At 42.4% G+C, this 19982-nt stretch overlaps 1 protein-coding gene across 4 annotated transcripts in view; it reads right to left on the bottom strand.

Annotated features, from left to right (window-relative positions):
* Positions 1–19982, bottom strand: part of CCDC92 (coiled-coil domain containing 92) — a 44598-nt gene that overhangs the window by 11577 nt on the left and 13039 nt on the right. For 2 of the 4 annotated variants that reach the window (XM_027853456.1, XM_027853457.1), the window contains exon 2: positions 10009–10138. The exons of the other annotated variants lie outside the window; for them this stretch is intronic. In XM_027853456.1, coding sequence (XP_027709257.1) covers positions 10009–10099 — 91 coding nt within the window. In that variant the 5' untranslated portion in view covers positions 10100–10138. The remainder of the gene's footprint in view (positions 1–10008; positions 10139–19982) is intronic. 4 annotated transcript variants of the gene reach the window in all.

The raw sequence follows: 19982 nt of genomic DNA, 5'->3' as shown, positions 1-19982 counted from the left end.
GGAAAAGGACCCACATGTACAAAAATATTTATAATAGCTCTTTTTGTGGTGGCAAAGAATTGGAGACTGAGAGGATGCCCATCCATTGGGGAATGGCTGAAGAAGTTATAGCATATGAAATGATGGAATGCTACTGTGCCTTAATAAATGATGGAGATAGTTTCAGAAAAACCTGGGAAGACCTGTATGAACTGATGCAAAGTGAAGTGAGCAGAACCAGGAGAACAATCTACACAGCAACAGTAACATTGTAACTCTGATCAGTACAATGATCCACCACAATTCCAAAGGACTCACTATGAAAAATGCTATCTACCTCCAGAGAGAGAGAGAGAGAGAACTGATAGAACACAGATTGAAGCATATTCTTCTCCGTTCCTTCCTCCCTACTTCCTTCATTCTTTCCCTTTTTCTATCTTTCTTTCCTTTCTTTCTTTCTCTCTCTGTTGTCTCTGTCTCTCTGTTGTCTCTCTTTCTCTCTCTCTCTGTTGTCTCTCTCTTTCTCTCTCTCTTTCTTTTGACATGGCCAATGCAGAAATATGTTTTGCATGACTTCACATGTGTAATGGGTATTATATTTCTTGGGTTCTCAATGCATGGGGGAAGGGGTGGAGGGAAGGAGAGAATTCAAAACTGAAAATAAAACTGAATAAAAAACCAAAACAAAGAACACCCTCCAGTCAAAAGGACCTCATGACTTCTCTTAATCTTTACCCCCCCCCAGCAGTCACCACATGAAGGTAACTCTGAAGGAACAAATGCAGATCACAGAAAATTACAAATTTAAAAAAGGTCTTAGCACACAATAAAAACAGACATTTCACATTTTTAAAAACTGGTTGAAAGCACTGCCCTTAGCTGAATTTTCTTCCTTCATCCTTATCTTGAAGATAGAGACCAGTCAGACATCTGTTGCTACGGAGATGATTCCTTTTCAGATGGAGGCCTGGACCAAATGATCTGAGGTCTCATCACCAAATCTCAGAGCTGGAAGGCACATCTGAGACCACTGAGGCCCACAGCAGCCCCTTCCTCTTCGGGACATCTCTAATTTATCAAGTTAAATCTGCATCTCTGCCACCCCTCACCCAATGCCTCCAGGTCAGCAGAGCTTCGTTAGGTAGGAGGCCTTAGTGACATTACCCTACACACACACAACATCATGAAGGAGGGGCTTCCCAAGTTTCTTTCTCTCTGTGGCCCTAATATAGAACCAAGCTCCTTAGAGCTTAAAAGCTCTATTCTACTCCCATCATTGTTGGGAAATTACTCCAAACACTTTCTAGTGACAAAATGCCTTCCTGTCCTAGGATCTCTCACGGCCAAATGAACAAGGCTTGAACTAAACTTTACGATGCTGGTGACTGGTCAGCTGGTCCTTATTCTCCCTAGGGACCAGGGGTGGTGGGGATATGACCTGTCCAAAGTCAAAGAGAAAATACAAAATCCAGGGCTCATTCTTGGCCCAATCCACCACTTATATTCTCTCTGCTATGAGGCCCAAATAATGAACATGTGTTTGGGGAACATCTTTCCTCTGAAAAGTTCAAAGAGCTGACTGTCCCCTTTGTTGTTGGTCTCCCCAACATTCTTCTAAAAGAGAGCGGAGTGAGGTGCCGGGGAAGATAGAACACACATTTTAAGCAGGAGTTTAAAAAATGCTTAGTTTATGGCTGCTGGCTTCTCCTGGTCTTCAGTTTGTTAAAGCACTCTTTTTTTTTTTAAGGCGATTGGGGTTAAGTGACTTGCCCAGGGTCACTCAGCTAGTAAGTGTCAAGTGTTTGGTCTGAGGAGGGATTTGAACTCAGGTCCTCCTGACTTCAGGGCTGGTGCTCCATCTACTTCGCCACCTAGCTGCCCCCAGGTTTGTTTAACTAACATGTTCATATACATCCTAAATGGTCACTAACCAAAGAAATTATGATTTGAGCCCTGGAGGGGCAAGGTGAAGAGGCCAAACCATTCTATTCTACATCATAAGATTATTATAGAACTAAAAATAATTCTTTTAACTGAGGGAGGCCCAGTTCTTCACACAGCACACTGGGGTTCACAAAGTCATTCGACACAGTTATAATAGATTGTTATCTCTATTTTATGATAGGGGAACTGAAGCTCTGAGAGTTAAAGGTTTATCCATGGACACACATCTAATAGCGGTCGGAGGCAGGATCTGAGCCCTGGTCTCTTCCTCGGGTAGCTTTGTTTAGCATTCTTTCCTATGAACCAGGGGTGCCTCTCATTAGATCTTTGTAAGGGGAGCGGGCCCAGAGGAGGCCCTTAGGGCTGTAGGCTCAGAATTTCTCCAAAGCAGCAGAAAGAAGAGAACCTCTTTGGACTGACAAATTTTCCTGATCATAGCACCTGCTTACAGGCTGGCTCAGGCACAGCTATTGATGCAACTATTCTGGTCTTTGCAAAAATGCTTACAGAGCTAAAACCTGTTTCTCAGGAGCTGTCTGGGAAGCTGAGTCAGCTGCAAGATGATTCCTGGGGAAAAGATTGTCATTTCAGCTCATCTCTCAGCTCAGCCCTGAGCTGCTTTCAGAAACAGTCCTGATAGGAGAATCTGAAAATCAGACAGCTCTCGAGTGGGAGGAGCTGCTGTTAGACTAACGCTAAAACATCACTTTATCACATCCTCCCTTGCTCAAGAATCAGGCATTTTTGGTCTAGCTTTTAACGTCCGCCGTATGCCGGCGCCACTTAACCTTGTTTTCTCCTTTAGTAACACCTCAGGTGAGCAAAACCCAAATGAACAGAATCCTCCAAGGATCTGTTGCAAACGTTCTTTCTCCTTAGGTCTTGACAGGTAGCACGGTGCTCAAGGAAGACGTTAGAGTTGGAGTCAGTGGGGTGGCGTTAGACTTGGCTCTGCCCCGAAACAACTACATGACTTTGGGGGAGTGACAACCACTCTGGGCCTCAGTTTCCTGGCCTGGATGATGAAAGAGGTGGGCCTGATGGCTCCTCCCGGATCTAAAGCTATGATTCCGGGGCTGCTGATGCTGCTGGTGCTCAGTTGTTTCAATCATGTCCAACTCTTCATGGCCCCTCTTGGGGTTTTCTTGGCAGAGATACAGGAGCATTTGGCCATTTCCTTCTCCAGCTCATTTGACGGATGAGGAAACCGAGGCGAACAGGGTGAAGCGACTTGCCCAGGGTCCCACAGTGTCTGAGGACAGATCTGAACTCTGGAAGATGAGTCTTCTTGACTCCAGGCGCTCTGTGCACTATGGCACCTCCTAGGCGCCCATTTGGTACTTTACTGTATCATGTTTCCTAGTTATTTCATGACATACTTTTATCTTCCAACTAAGTTACAATATCCTTAAGGCAGAAAACACCGTGTCCTCTGCTTCCCTTATATACCACACAGCACAAATATTGGGCACATGGTAAGTATTAAAAAATGTGCTGAACGAATCACTGTTGATGGAGTGTTGTGTACAGGGAAGCTTCAGAGAATGAATGCTGCAGAGATAATTGATATCTCCAGTTATAGTTATGATTTTTCACCAGATCTTTTCACTCAAATTGCCTACAAATAGCAAAATGGATGAATATGAGTTTTACATCTGTTTTCTTTGTTTCTGCTACTCTCTTCAGAAGACATTAATAAGAAGGGGGGCGGGTCAGACACAAATAGGTTGCAATGTTTTTCTATCAATGATCTATCTGCAAGAAGGGGTTAAAAAAACTCCAAGTATCTAGGGACTTACAGCATGAGACAATAATATTGAAATGGGTCAGAATTTATTCATTAAGTAGAAATCTAAAATATCTTGTTTACAACTAATTCACAGCTACCACGTGAAAAGGCGATGCTACTTTTTAGATTCTAAAATTATTTTCTTCCTTCTCTGGCAGGCTTTGTGTTGGGCTAAAGGCTAGATCTGCTTTTGATTGCCTGATAATAAAACTTCTCATTTCCAGATGATGTGGGACCCTTTAACCAAGGTATTATATTGCTTTTATTCTGAGAAGCATTGTTATTCGGTCGTTTCAGTCACGTCTGACTCTTCATGACTCCATTTGCATTTTCTTAGCAGAGATACTGAAGTGATTTGTCATGTCCTTCTCCAGCTCATTTTACAGATGAGGAAATTGAGGCAAACAGGGTGAAGTACTTGCCCAGGGTCACACAGTGTCTGAGGCCAGGTTTGAACTCAGGAAGGTAAGTCTTCCTGACTCCAGGCCTGGTACTTTATCTACTGTGCCACCTAGCTGCCTTGAGCAGCTTTTGAGAAGCATAGTCCTGGTATAAGTTGAACCCATGTTTCTGACCAGTCATACTTTAATGAAATTTGTACTATTCCACTGGAGTTATTTCAAACTCAAATTCAGCAGACATTTGTTTGCTCTACTCAAAAAGCCATCCCATATTTACCAACAAGAAATGCTCCTTGGGGTCCAATCTGTGCCAAACAGTTGAATCTATAGCACTGGATGAGGCAGCCAAGAGAGAGAGGGTCCAAGATGGAGCCATGGGGAATACTTATATTTAGGGGACAGAGGAAGAGGAGGAGCCAGAGAGCAGCAGTCAGAGAGCTAAGAACACCCAGAAGGATGGTGTAGTTATTAGTGTCAAAACCAGCATGAACATCATGGAGGATGAGGACGGAGAGAAGGCCACCAGTCCTGACATACCTGGGTTGCTGCTGACTGTGGAGACACAAGGTCAGCAGAATGAGTGGTGGCAAGAGGAGGAGGAAGGAACGGCATCTAAGGCACAGGTAGAAGGGTAACAAAATGCGTTTCCATGAGAATTCAGAGTAAGTTCAATAGGAATGGGGAGAAGGTGAGCAGAAGGTGGTCAGAAAGAAGCATTTCAGAGTTCAGGATCATGGAGGTGGTTTGCTTTATAGTTCATGGACGATCATGGCTCCAGGGGTTTCTGAGGTCTCAGATGTGATCAGACCACTGGATGCCTGAAGTGGAGTTAGAGGTGATTCCTGCATTACATGGACAGAGTTGGCAGATCCACCCAATTAATGAAACCAGAAATAACTAGGCTATGTTTTGGCAAAGCCAAATACAATACAGAATTGTTCTAGAATGGTAAGGCAGGTTCTTTCAGAGTGGGGGAGATAAATGGATGAAAGGCACTTCTTTGCCCCGCTGAAGGTTAGCAAAACTGCTATTTTTATTACTTCCATAATAATACAATTCATCCAAACCCTTTGTGAATATGCAACCAAACAGAGGTGCCCAAATATCTGGGCTCAGAGTCTCTCAGAGGCACCTTTAAATTATACCCTTAGGTTTGTTAGCGTTCTTTTAGGGAAGAAATATAAAGTTAAATAAAATTATGTGCTCACTCTCCTATCATTAGTAATAATAGCACTAACTAATATTTATATGTAATTTTTTCTGACTTAATTTTTTTCTTTTTTATGTATTTTTATATAATATATAATAGTATAATATTTTCTTTTTTCCTCAATTACATGTTAAAATTTTTACAAACATTTTTGACATTTGGTTATTTTAAAGTTTTGAATTCCAAATTCTATTCCTCCCCTCTCCTCTTCCCTTCCTGAGACAGTAAGCAATCAGATATAAGTTACACATGTGCAATTATTTAAAACATTTCCACACGCATCATTTTGTACAAGAAGACTTGAATAAAAGAAAAAGAATGGAAGAAAAAAAGTGAAAAATAGTATGCTTCAGTTTGTATTCAAACAATGCCAGTTCTTTCTCTGGAGGCTGACAGTATGCATCACTAGTCCTAACATTTGCGAAGCACTTTATGCGTTATCTCATTTAATCCTCACAACCACCCTTTGAGGCAGGTACTATTATTATCCCCATTTTACAGATGAGGAAACTGAGGCTGAGAAAGGTGAAATGACTTGGCCTTGACTTAATACCAAATGAAGAGAGGACTTGGAACAAAGTTACTCAGGTGGAGGGGGGATTAACACCTACCTTTTACTTTGAAAGCATCTTTAACACTTGAGAAAGAGCTAAAAAAAGGCTAGAGGCTAACTAGATGGCTAATTAGGCCATCAACTCTCCAAGTTCCAAAGAGTTGGTATCAACTCTACATGTCATTAACACACGGAGACCCAAACTGGGAGGGCTTTCATTTAATGCTTTCTTCCTTTCTAGATCTATAAAAGATATTTTTTAGAAAAATAAGTTTTTGGGCCGCTAGGTGGCACAATGGATAGAGCACCGGCCCTGAAGTCAGGAGGACCTGAGTTCAAATCCGGTCTCAGACCAAGCACTTGGCACTTACTAGCTGTGTGACCCTGGGCAAGTCACTTAACCCCAATTGCCTAATATATATATATGTACAAAATTTTTCGACATTGATCTTTTTAACTCAAAGTCATCCTGATATAACTGTCAAATTATAGATTTAGTTAAGAAGCTTAATGACCATGTGCATGTCAAGTCTGGGATATCCTAAGTGGATGGGGCTGAGCTGAAGTGGGACCCCCAGGACACTCTCAGTGTCCTTGTGCAAAGTCCAGCTCCCAATGGGACTGTGCTTGATATAAATAGGTCAGTTTTCCTTTTGAGGACTGAGGGCAGTTATTTTAAGAGTAAAAGCTGAAACTTAAAAGGGACAAGAAAAGAGATGAACAAAGTCTTGGTTTTAACTGTTGGAGGAAGAAGGTTGAGAAAGAAAGACCTTGCTGACTTTTCTCCTCTATTTCCATAACAGCAGGGTTATCCATCCAGCCTTTATTTTGGCATTCTATGCTTTCAGAGCATTGAATGTCATTGTGCTATGAGGATTTTTTTTCTTACTACCACCCTCAGAGACGGCCACATTGTTACTCCTGTTTTGCATATGAGGAGACTGAGGAACTGAGAGCTAATGGCCTGCCAATGAAGCTGGACAGGGAGTTTGCTTTAAGAATTTGTTATGTTTGTTTGGGGAGGTGTTTGTGAGGACAGAAGAGGCAAGATAAGTCTATTTTCTTACTGGGCACAAATTCTTAAGTATCAACACCACTTTAATAATAATAATAGCAATAATTATTACGTGTGTGTGTGTGTATTGAGGCCCAGATCTGATACTTCATTGTGTAAGAATTTCTGTATGGTAGTTCCCAATTTAGTTTTTGCTTGTGGAAGTGCCTACTATGTCCCAGACACTGTGCTAAGCACCGGGAGTACCAAGATAGGGAAGGGAATAAGCATTTATATAGTGCCTACTATGTGTCAGACACTGTGCTAAGCATTGGGAGTACCAAGATGGGGGAAGGGAATAAGCATTTATATAGTGCCTACTATGTGCTAGGCACTGTGCTAAGTGCCTTTTTTTTAAAAAAACAAATATTATCTCATTTGAGAGATATTCTCATCCTCACAACAATTCTGAGAGGTAGGTGCTAATATTAGCTCCATTTTACAGCTGAGGAAATGAAGGCCAAGACAGGTTAAGTGACTTGCCCAGGGTCTCATAGTTAGCAAGTATCTGAGACTGGATTTGAACTCAGGACTTCCTGACTCCAGGCCCAGATTTTCTCCACTGTGCCACTACCTGCCACAAAAAGGCAAGAGACAGTCCCTGCTCTCGGGGCATTGTTTAATGGGGGAGAGAATATGTAAACAACCCCGCACAAGCAAGATGTATACAGGATAAATAGGGGATAATCACCAAGGGAAGGCATTAGCATTAAGAGGAAGGCTTTCTACTGTAGGAGGTTGGAAGCCAGAGAAGCCGAGAGGAGGAGATGAGGAGGGACAGCCTTCGAGGCACAGAGAAGAGCCAGTAAAGTGCCTGGAGCTGGGGGGTGCAGTTATCTTGGAATAGTGGAGCCCAGTGTTACTGGATGACAGAGTCGGGGATGGGGGTGGAAGGTGCAGGAAAGATGGAAAGGAAGGGGAGGGATGCTATGGTGTAAAAGGCTGTGAGAGGCCAACAGATGATTCTCTTATCTGGTCCTGAAGTGCTGGGTAGCTGCTGGAGTTGATCCCCTTGGCACTTCTGTAGCAGATGGATTGGAGAAGAGGCAATTAGAAGGCTACCGCACCAGCTGAGGCTAGAAATGCTAAGGGCCTACATGGTGGGATGGCTGTGGGAGTAGGGAAGGGGACAGATGCAAGAGATGTTGAGAAGGTAGAAAAGACAAGACTTGGCACCCAGTGGATATGTGGGATGAGGGGGAGGAGAGTGTGGAGTTTAGGAGAACAAATGTCTGAAAAGATGGTCCTGCCATGGAGAGAAATAGGTAAGCTCAGGAGAGGGGCTAGTTTCTAAGGAAAGATAATGGATTCTCTTTTGGATATGCTGACTTTGAGATGCCTGTGAGCCATTGATAGGAAGCACAGCACAGTGGACAGAGCACTGGACTTGGGATCAGAAAGAATTGGGTTCAAATTCTGACTCAGACACTATCTGTGTGTCCCCAGTGAGTCCTTACAATGCTGTGGGCTCAGTCTCCTTGTCTGTAAACAACAGGCTTAGATTGGAGGGCCCCTAAAGACCCTTCTGGCTCTAAATTTATGATTCAGTTTGAAATGTTCAAAAGGCAATTGGTGATGTAGGCCAGAACACAGGAGACACACACACACACACACACACACACAATCTGTAGAGATGATAATTGAACCCATGGAAGATAAAAGAAGTCAAAGCAGGAGAGAAAAGAGAGAAAGGAAATAGGCTGAGGACAGAGTCACAGTTAAGGATGTATGTATATAGCTATTTGTATGTTATGTCTCTCATTAAAATTTGAGCTTGCTCCTTGAGGAAGCTAGGTGAGGGGCAGGTAGGTGGCTCAATGGATAGATCACTGGACCTGGAGTCAGGAAGACCCGAGTTCAAATCCACTAGCTGGGTGATCCCAGGCAAATCACTCAATCTCTGTTTGCCTCAGTTTCCTCAACTGTAAAATGGGGCTAATAATAATAACACTTACTTCGCTTACCACAGTGCCTGGCACATACGGAATGCTTGTTGACTGACAAAAAAGGTGTGTGATATCTAGGTGGTTCAGTGGAAAGAGTATTTGCTATAGAGTAAGAGGACACGAGTTCAAATCTTGACTCTCACTATTTGTGCAATCCTGAATGAGTCATTTAAAATCTCTGGGTTTCAGGTTCCTCATCTATAAAATGTGAGGGTTGAATCAGATAACCTTTGAGTCATATCTGAATTTCTTTGAGTCATATCTAAATTTATGATTCTCTGATCTAAAAAAGGGGACACTGAGAAGGAGTGGTCAGACAAGCGGAAGAAACAAAAGAGAACCACTCAGAGAAGAGAGGGGTTTAGGTCTGGGGGAGGGGGATGCTGGGGGTGACAAACAGCCATGTCAAAGACAAAGAATGACGTGCATCGAGAAAAGGCCACCAGAGGGAAATGAAGATGAAGAAGATGAAGAGATCACTGGTAACTTTGGAAAGAGCAATTTTAAATTAGTGATGAGTCGCAGAGTTTGAGAAATAGAAGGAACCCCGGCGGCCGTCCAGTGCAATCTCCCCTGTGACAAACCCAAAGAGTGAACGGAGACCCTCCAGGCAGGATAACCCACCACTGCTTCCACTGGGGTACCGGAGATCTTGAGCTAGAAGGGGGCTCTCTTGCAAAAACTCATTCCACTTTGGGACAGCTCCAATTATTTAGAGGTCTGCGCTGACATTAAGCTTGAATTGGCCACTTTGCACCTTCCTATGGCTCCTGATTTTGCCCTCCAGAGCCAAAAACAAGGGAGCTCTGCCACTCACTACCTGGGGGATGCTGGTCAAGTTACTTCTCCTCTCTGAGACTCAGTTTCCCCATTTGTACAAGGAGGACTAGACGTTCCCTTCCAGCTAGAAATTTATGGTCTTTTGATTCCTCGATCCTAATTTAATTAATTCCTTTACCACATAATAGCCCTTCAAAGACTTGGAGATCCCTATTATGTCCTCCCCAAGCCTTCTCTGGGCTAAACAAACCCAAGCCCTTTATCTGATAGGCTATAGACTCAAACAAAGCCTTTCACCAGCCTGGAGGACCTCTGGACCCTCTCCATCTTACTGCTGTCAATTCATAAATACCTGTTGGCCGGCCGATTTGGAGCCGAGAACTGAAGGCAACCCCTCGAAGAGAGTGTGATGGGTGGGTTCTCAGCTTCTGGTTCCTCCTCATCGCTTGTTTGTTTCTTTGAAATTTTTCTTTTCTTATCGACTACAACAATGTAAATGAAAAGAACCAGAAAACACAAAAGCTGCAAAATAATAATAATAATAATAATAATAATAATAATAATAAAAAGTTCGGTCCCAAAGAAGAAAGGTAAGGAAACATCTCTTTCCACTCCTTGACAGAAGTAGGGAGTCCACAGATTTGGGACACTGCATAGAATGCCAGTTGTTTTTTGGGGGGGGGCGGTATTGATGTTGTTTTGTATTGTATTGATAAGTTTTGCTGATTTTTTTTCTCTTAAACATTCTTTATTTTGGGCATAACTGTCTGGGAGTGGAAAGGGAGAGGAATACTGGGGGAAATGGAGGCAATGTAAAAACAAAAGATATTAGTAAAATCTATTATAAATTCTATGGATAGCTTTTGTTTCCACATCTCCTAAATTTCCCAATATAGCACTCCCTCTGCCCCCACCCAGAGGGCCATTCCTTATAACAAAGAAGAAAAAAGAAAGAAAAAAGGGCATTTTCCAGCTGTGCCTCCCAATGCTGGCTTATGACATTTTCTTGCTCCCACATAACACTACTGACTCATGCTGATCACTAAAATTCCTGAATCTTTCTCAAAACGGCTATCTAACCAAGCCTCACCTCTCTTGTATTTGTGAATCTGCTTTTTTTTTTCTTTTGTACTCAAGTATAAGACTTTACACGCATCTCTAATGAATCTCAAGGGCAGCTGGGTGGTACATTGGATAGAGTGCTAAGCCTGAAGTTAGGAAGACCTGAGATAGGAAGGCCTCAGACATGTACCAGCTGTGTGACCCTGGGCAAGTCACTTAACCCTTTTTGCCTCAGTCTCCTCTTCTGTAACATGAGCTGGACAAGAAAATGGCAAACCATCTTTGCCAAGAAAACACCAAATGGGGTCACAGAGAGTTAGACGTGACTGAGACGACTGAACGACCTACTACTAATGAATCTCATTTTATTACATTCAGTCCAACAGCTGTCCACCATCTTTTTGGATCCTGACTCTGTTATCTAGGCCATTAGCTATCCCTCCCAAACTTGTATCATTCACAAAGGTGACAAGTGTGCCACCAATGGTTTTATCCAGGGCATTTATAAAAACGGCACAGGGCCAACCACAGAGGATTGGGTTACTAAACCAGAGACCTGCCACACAGACATGGAACCACAATTTCTCTCTTTGAGTCTGGCTGTCCAATCTGCTCCAAATCCATCAGATTGCTTAATCATTGTTTAATCTTTATCCCCCCATCTTCACCAGCAGAATAGTATGAGATACATTACCAAAGGCTTATCCACAGCATTTCTCTCATCCACCAGTTAATAATCACGTCAAAAAAGGAAATGAGGCTAGGCTGGCACGAGCAGTTCTGGATGAAGTAACGTGGCTTTTTTAAATCACCCCTCCCCTTTCTATATGTTCACAACCATTTCTTAGTGAACTGTTCTAGAATCTTCCCAGGAACCAAAGTCAAGCTGGCTGGCCTATAGTTTTCAGGATCTGTGCTCTTCCCTTTTATGAAAATGAGGACTTTCTCCAATCTTGTGGCACCCTTTCTTTGCTCAATTATCTATAAAATATTACCGACTCAGATATCACACTATTTCTCTTTGGTACCCAAGGATGTAGTTCATCTGGGTCTAGGGATCTGAATTCAAGGGCAATTAGGTGCTCTCTTACCATCTTCTTCCTTATCTTAAACCAACTAAGTGGTGTAGTGGATAGAGCATTGGACCTGGAGTCAGGAAGACCCGAGTTCAAATCTGGCCTCAGAACCCTTCTAGCTGTGTGACCAAGGGCAAATCATTTAACTGTTCTTTGCCTCAGTTTCCTCACTGTAAAACTGGGACTACCTTCCATGGTGGTTGTGGAGATCAAAAGAGATATTTATAAAGAGCTTTGCAAACCTTAAAATGTGATATCAATGTCTGCTGTTCTGTTGTCTTGAATACCAATTTCCTGTTAGTCATTCTTTTCCCCCAGTGATTTCCAATACACAGGTCACTCTCCTCAGCAGAGAAAATAGAAGCCAAAAAAGAATCAGCTAGATCTGGGGTGGGGAACACATGGCCCTCTTGGTTCCTTTTATCCTTTTATTAAGGATAAGTTAATAAGGTGGCAAAGCTCTACTAGAAGAAGGCCATGTTGTCCATAAGATTGCCTTGGTACATGCCCCTGAAATGCAAATTCCGTGCCAAAATATATCCTAGGGTAGTAGCTACCAACTTGAGGGCTCTGGACAATGTAATTTTTGCGAGAGTTCCAAGAATCTAGATGTGAATTTACAAATAAGTTAACTTTTTATACACTGAATGTTTCACTAGTCTTCAAATATATGTAGATGCTATTGTGATGAATAAGATACAAATTCATTTAAAAGTATTACTGACAAAAATAGATAATTTAAAATGTTTTTTTAAAAAGTTATTGAATTGATACTAGATTTTTGCAATTATGTATTTTCTCAGTTGATACTAACAGTACAATTACTATTGTGTGTGGTGGTGAAAGGGGTGTTGCAAAAAGTTCTTATGTTAGAAGGGGGTACTCATTCTTGAAAAGGTTGGGAATTCCTTCCCTAAGATACGAGTTTTGGTACTGCTCCTCGGTCCTCATTTATTACAAAGTTACACCAATGTTATGAGGCTATACCAACAGCAATGAAAAGGATGGCAGTATCTACCTAAGCTCCAACTGATGCCATGAAGTACAGAAAACAGGCACGGTGTGTAAAGGAAAAATTCTAGTTTCCTCCTATTAGCCTTCCCGTAATTCTCTGACCTCATCTGTTACAAGAATCATAAATGCTATCAGCGATGATTCAGACTACATCACAGCCATTTCCTCCTGCTCAGGGAGGGCAGAATCTCAAGACAGCTGCCAGTCAGAGCAATCCTGAAGCTGCCACAGAAGTGATTGGAGAAAACAGGGGCAAGAGGCATCCATCCATCCATCCATCCATCCTTGAGGTCTCACCATGCTGAGAATCTGCAGGAACTTTAATACTACATGCTAAATCTTTAAAAATGGGCCTGATGATTCCATCCTCCCTTCTGGAACATTTCCTCTCTAGCCTTCTTGTCTCAAACCACTTCCTGAAGGTCAGGCCAGGGGTGGGACAAGGATTTTGGACAGAAGGCCTGTTTTATTATGGAAGGAATGAAGATAAACACAGCATTCAGCGTCTCCAGGTCAAAAGAGAAGAAGCAGATAGTTTAAAGATAACAAGTATGCTCGGGCATTGTTGGTGCTGTGAGCAGAGGCAAGACTGAAGGGAAGTTGAATAATCCGCCTGGCTCATTCACGGGGACATGAAACACCTCCTGTCCTAATGGCAGGCTCAGACAGATAGGAGCATCGCCAGGATGTGCTTTGATGACATGCCCCTATCATAATGACTCTGTGTTACCACTTGCAGCCTTCACTGGGGATGGGGCAGTGTCTGAGTGGTGGCTGGCTCTGGGGGAAGAACAGGATAGTACCGAGGCCTGCGGAGCCCCCACTCACATCACCTCTCACTCTCTGAAGTGGCAATCTTTCCCTACCTACAACCCCCTTTGGAGCAGCACCCAGAGTAGCCATTCCCTCTTCTTCCTGTTTAAATCTCTGGGATTGTCCAGTGCGGCTAGCAGTTCCTTTTAGATTTGCTTTACTATTACTCGATCATTATAATAATAACTAGGATTTACAAAGCACTTGAAAGTTTGCAAAGTTTTATGTGTTCTCATCTGATCTTTATAACAATCCTGGGAGGTAGGTGCTATCATGATCCCCATCTCACACATGCCAAAACTGAGGCAAACAGTGGTTAAATGAATTGGCTAGGGCCATGCAGCTGTGAGTGTCTGCCTAGCACTCTTAGCACTGACTTATTGATGTCAAAACATTTTAAACTGTCGGTAAGGATCATTCACATATTCATAACAAGCTCTCTACTTTGTTAGACTACACTATGCTGACAACTTTGTGAGCTTCACAATCCACACACAGAAACAAATAACCCTATCTAATGAGCCTTTCCTCTAATGGAAGGGAGTGACAAAGAATGAAAATAATTAAAAATGGTGCCTGAAGTTCCACACTTCATTGGATTTTGGCAAGTTCCAAATATCTATACTCGCTTCCAGTTGAGGAATGGAAGGCATGGACTTCTGAATAAAACTAAACTAGATTTTTTTTTCCTTCCACAAGAATAGGAAAAACTTCCTAAGTCTCACGCTCGACGGTCACTATATGTATTTAATGTGTCCAGATGCTGTAAAGTTATTTTTAGCATTCCTTACAAACGCTTGGCCCTGCTGATAACTAATGGGGCCGAGGCTTTTATGCATTTTGAGTCAGTCAAGTGAACAAGAGAAGGCATTAAAGAGTGAGAACCGTGTGTGCTAATGGACACCGTACACATGCTTCTTAGGACACATTGCCTCTTTGGGATCTTTTGACCTAAAAAGTGAAATTTCCTTTTTTTGCCCATCAGCCTTAATGGAATATAACCTGCCTAAAAGCTTCTAGGTATCTGAAGGCCAAGTAAATGTTCTCTGAAAGGTAAAAAACAAAGAGCTAGCTGTAGTGTTCCCTCACTTACAATGGAGAGGAAGCTTGGGGATTTACTTCCTTGTAACCATAGGTGGGTCATTAAAGACTTCTGGGTTTTTTGTTTGTTTGTTTGTTTTTTGGTGTAAAATATAAAGACCGTTTCCATGTGTGAGTGGGTGTGGTATCTTTAAAGTTATCAGAGCGGTCCAAACCAGCATTTTGCATTCAGGGATTATACTGAAAACAAAAACGTTTAGTATAGGAAATAAATATCTTTAGGGATCACTCTCTCCACCCCCAACTGTTCCAAATGAATTTGTTTAATACCATAAACTTTTCTCATTTACCATATCCCTAGATCTTCATTTTCAGGAATTACTTTTGGACAGCTCCTCAGTTTCCATCTGGAGATGCCTGGCCCTGTCTCTCTAAGGATGACAGTCCCGACATGGACCATTCAATCCTTTAATAGTTTCCTTTCTGTGAATTTTGTGTGCTTAGAGGACCAAACAAAGCACATTTACTGAGAGCATTTCACATTGTTTGACGCCCATAAATTCTTTCCACTCACAATGATTCTTCATTGTGTCAGGAACAAGAGAACTCTCAGAACCATAATATCCTAGTTCTTCCACTAAGTCGCTCATTACAGCCCATGGAAGAGAAAAGGCATCCGTTGCCCAACATTTATCCAGGAATAGACTCCTTCAATCAGAGCTAGAGCATTCATATGACCTAAGGTAAATGCATGGCAGGGATGCAAGGTGAGTGACGCAGCTGCTATGCTGCTGACCACAAAATATTTCTGTGCTGTCTTACTGGTGTCTTTGCAGCCACACTTGATTTGTGCCTAGTGGAAAGTACCATTATGAGCCAACAGGAATTCAGGAGAAACACATGAAGACAGGGGAATAAGAGGCAAAAATGAAAGTGTGTAGGATGGGCATTACAAAGTCACTGTCACAGCTCAGTTGGTATGGGAAGAGCAAGAGGAGAGGGAGAAACAAAACTGGCCATTTTGTTGTGAAAGCTATGTTCTGCATGTTTCAGGATTTCTCAAAGAATATCCTGCAGAACTCAGCCCCCGGAAAGAATTTTTTCCCAAGATCTTTCTGTTCCTCTCTTGTAAGTGTGCCGATTAACGCTTCATTTGTAAGGGTTGGGGGCGGGCGAGGGTCCGTGCCTTTCCTTCGATAGTTAAAGAAGGCCTGACCGTGGGAGGCTATTGGGACTGGCCGGAGAGGCTTGTCACACTTTATGAGTCTGCCTCAGTTTACAGCCCAGCATCCTAGCGACTGGTCAGCACAAAAGAGAAAGCAGCACCACAAAGCTCCTAAGAAGAGACGCCTTGGGAGGAGAGAGAAGAGCCTCGCTATTTTCCCCCACCCCACTCTCGCCCCTTGACCAGAGGAAGACTTTGCAAATGTAGAAGGGTCCAGAGGATTCTGTCCTGGGAGCATTCCTGGAATGGATGATGGCGGTGTGGAGTGGAGGACAAACCAGATACACGGAGGAAAGGCAGCCTCAGACTCTCAAGGAGCAGAAAGCCCTCCTCTGCCTGAGGGGCACATGTGAGAGGCTCCAACCAAAGAACTTCGAGGGGCTAGGAATGACTCCCTTTGCCACATGGATTCTAAGTGAGCCTGCTTTCCCCTGAACTCAGGGGAGTTTTGTTTTGCACCAACTGTTCTTTCTTTATCAAGCTGGATACTTTAAGTACATTAGAACTGAGCTAACCCAACTACAATAGTGTTTTTGGGTAAAGCCCAAGGGACTGAGGATTCGCTTTGTTTCTAGTTCCCCCAAATTCCCCAAGTACTCGTTTGCATGTATCGGTGTGGTTGTTTGTCCTGCTCGTGAGACTGGGAGGAGCACCTTGAGGGCAGTTTTTGCCTTTCTTTGTATCCTCATCACAGTGCCTGGCACACAGTAGGTGCTTAATGAGTGTGTGCTGACTGACCGATTGACTATGTCACCTTGGACATAGTCTAAGTCTAGCTGGCTGATATCAAATGATAATCAGCGGGAAAGGGCCTCGTGAGAATTTGAAAACCAGCCTCCTAGCCCCGGGGGGTCCCCTAGGAAAGTGAGGGGAGAATTAGCAGCCACCATCAAGAAATGCAACCTGTCAGTGTGAAGGGGGATTTGGGAGAGTGAGTCCAGAGCCTGTACTTATAACACATGAATAGGCAGCTAGCTGATAGGGTAGATAGTGGACTTGGGGTCAGGATGACCTGAGTGCTAATCCTGCTCCGAGGCATTGTGTGACTCTGAGTTATGTCACTTAACCGCTCTGAGCCTCAGTTTCCTCATTTGTAAAATGGGGATGATGCCACGGAGCTCACAGGGAGGATTCAATGAGATGACCTAAAGGAAGCACTCAGCAAACCTAAAGCACATAAATGCTAGGGGCGGTGATTATGGTAACCAATAACATTGGTGCATTCAGAGCTTTTTTCATTTGGGCTGCCCTGCCCTGCTCTTAGATGTGATGTGATGGCTTGGATTGGAGTGAATTGATTTTCCATTGGAAAATATCAGTGTTTCCAGGCTAGGTAAATCAGCTTCTTGTTGAAGCAGACTTCCTCCAGACTGTCAGCCGGCCAGAAGAGAGGAATCGATTTGGAGGGAGAACAAGAGCCCAGGCACCATCCCCTACACAAGGGCTTCTTTAGACACTTCTGGGGAGTGACTTAGTGCACAGAGCGCTGGGCCTGGGGTCAGCAAGGCTGGAGTTCAAATCTGGACTCTCCCATTCCCTAGATGGGTGATCCTGGACACTTGTCACTTAGCCTTTGTCTGCCTCAGTTTTCTTATCTGTAAAATGGGGATGATAATAATTAGAACCTACCTCCTAGGGTTGTTGTAAGGATGAAATGAAATAGTATTTGTAAAGCACTATATAAATGCTAGTTATTTATTATTAGGATTGTTATTATTTCCCCCATTGGGGAATGGCTAAACAAATGATGGTACATGAATGTAACAGAAAATTATTGTGCCATAAGAAATGACGAAATGGGCAACATCAGAGGATGTTTGCCATTTCTTTCTCCAGTTCATTTTACAGATGGGGAAACTGAGGCAAAGAGTTAAGTGACTTGCCCAGGGTCACATAGCTAGCAAGTGTCTGAGGCCAGATTTGAATATATATAACAACGTATATTGAGAAAAACAACTCTGAAGGACTTTAGAACTCTGAGAACTATGAGAAATCATAAGGCCAAAAGAATGAAGATGAAACAGGCCATTCATTGACTTACAGACAGGTGAGGAACTGAAAATGCAGAAAAAGATGTACATTTTTGGACGTGGCTAGGGTGAGAATTTATTTTGCTGAACCATAGTTCATAGTTATTATTCATGGTTGTATTTTTTTATTTGTTCAATGGGGCAGGCTAATTAAAAATGCTTGTAGATTGAAAAAATAAAAATAAAATAATAACCTATTTTAAAAAAGATTTGGCCCAATGTTCTAGCTTGTCAATACATTTTTGGATCTTTTTGGATGTTATCCAATGGGCAAGCTAGGTGGTGCAGTGGATAGAGCGCTGGGCCTGGAGTCAGGAAGACCTGAGTTCAAATGCAGCCTCAGACACTTACTAGCTGCATGACCCTGTGCGAGTCACTTAGGCCTGTTTGCCTCAGTTTCCTCATCTGTAAAATGAGTTGGAGAAGGAGATGGCAAACCACTCCAGTATCTCTGCCAAGAAACCCCCAAATGGGATCATGGGGAGTCAGACTGAAATGACTGAACAACAACAACAAATGTCACCCGATATTTCAGCTTCTCCTCTCAGCTTTGTATGCCAAGAAAACAACCTATGCCTTTCTTGAAATCATTGGCAAAAATATGAAACCAGGCCTGGGCCAGCACAGGTCCCTGGGGCGCTATCAGTCCTGAGACTCACCAAAGCTGACGCTGAACTCTTAACGATGAGCCTTTGTATCTAGGCATTCAACCCCGGTCTGAATCCCCTCCAAACGCACTATTGTAGCATGTCTCTCATTTTTCCCAAGAGAACGGCATGAGAGATTTCTTTCAAACGCTTTGCTGAAATCCCAGTAAACCTTATCTACAGTCCCCTGACCTATTAACTCCTGCTGGCTCCCTGGGATCACTCCTTCCCTTTCTATATGTCCACTAAACATCTCTTTAATAATACATTCTAGAATTTTACCAAGAATTGAAGACAAGCTTACTGGATTATCGTTTGCAAATCTCATTCCTTTCCTGTCCTTTTTTTTTTGTCCTGTAGTATTTCTCCTATTTTCCACAATTCTTTTTGTCTTTCACATGGTCTTTATTTTTCCCCTTGATTTTCAATATTTCTTTTTTTTATTTTAATTTTTTCTCAATTACATGTAAACAAAAATTTTTAACATTTGTTTTAAAAAATTTTAAGATCCAAATTCTCTCCCTCCCTCCCTGATGCTCCATCTCTGCTGTGTATATATCCTAACTTGGGGTTTTTATTCAGCAAAACTGTCAGCCTTCTGTCTGTCAGTCAATGTCATATTCAACTTCTATTCATATTAAACCCCTGTGAAGCAAAAACAAATAGTTTGCCTTGAGAAGGTAATTTGATATAGATTATACATGTAGTCATACAAAACATTTCCACGTTAGCCATGTTTCAAAAGAAAACACAGAACAAGGTCTTAATTTTTTTTAAAGTATGTATATTAATATAAATAAATATATGTTATAAATATGTATATAAATATTTATGCATTTATGTTATGTTATACATATGTTATATTTACACACGAATCAACGAGTCTTTTGTTTTTTAATAACTTTAAAAAAATATATACCTCTCCCCTTCCTGATCTTTCACATATCACTGGTGGTGGCTCAATGATTGAGTCTACTCATTTTTCCAGTTTCTCCAACTCATTTTACAGATGAAGAAACTGAGACAAACAGGGTTAAGTGAATTGCACAGGGTCATGTGGCTAGTAAGTGTCTGAGGCTGGATGCCCTTATAACCTTTCCTTAATTCCTTATTACTCATTTCTTCCTGCACTTTTTGAAGTTAAAGGGCCGCCCTTGAGGACCTAGAGGGCCACATGTGGGCTTGAGGCTGCAGGTTCCCTACTCCTGCCCTCCCCTCTTCCTGCTCAGTTACTGAGCTCCATCCATCCTACCATTCCTCCTCTTTTCCTCAACGTAGCTAAAAATCATTGGTAATCTTTATGAAACTCCCCACATTCTTAGTTTGCCACTTTCCTCCTCAAATGCTGGATTTGTTTTAATGGGGATATGGTTCAGAAATAAATTTCCCACAGACATGGGGCTAAGAACAAGGGAAGG

The sequence above is a fragment of the Vombatus ursinus genome, unplaced genomic scaffold, assembly GCF_900497805.2.
Source record: "Vombatus ursinus unplaced genomic scaffold, bare-nosed wombat genome assembly UNPS02009994.1, whole genome shotgun sequence".
In the NCBI taxonomy this organism is placed as follows: Eukaryota; Metazoa; Chordata; class Mammalia; order Diprotodontia; family Vombatidae; genus Vombatus; species Vombatus ursinus.
This window is presented reverse-complemented; position numbering and strand designations above follow the sequence as displayed.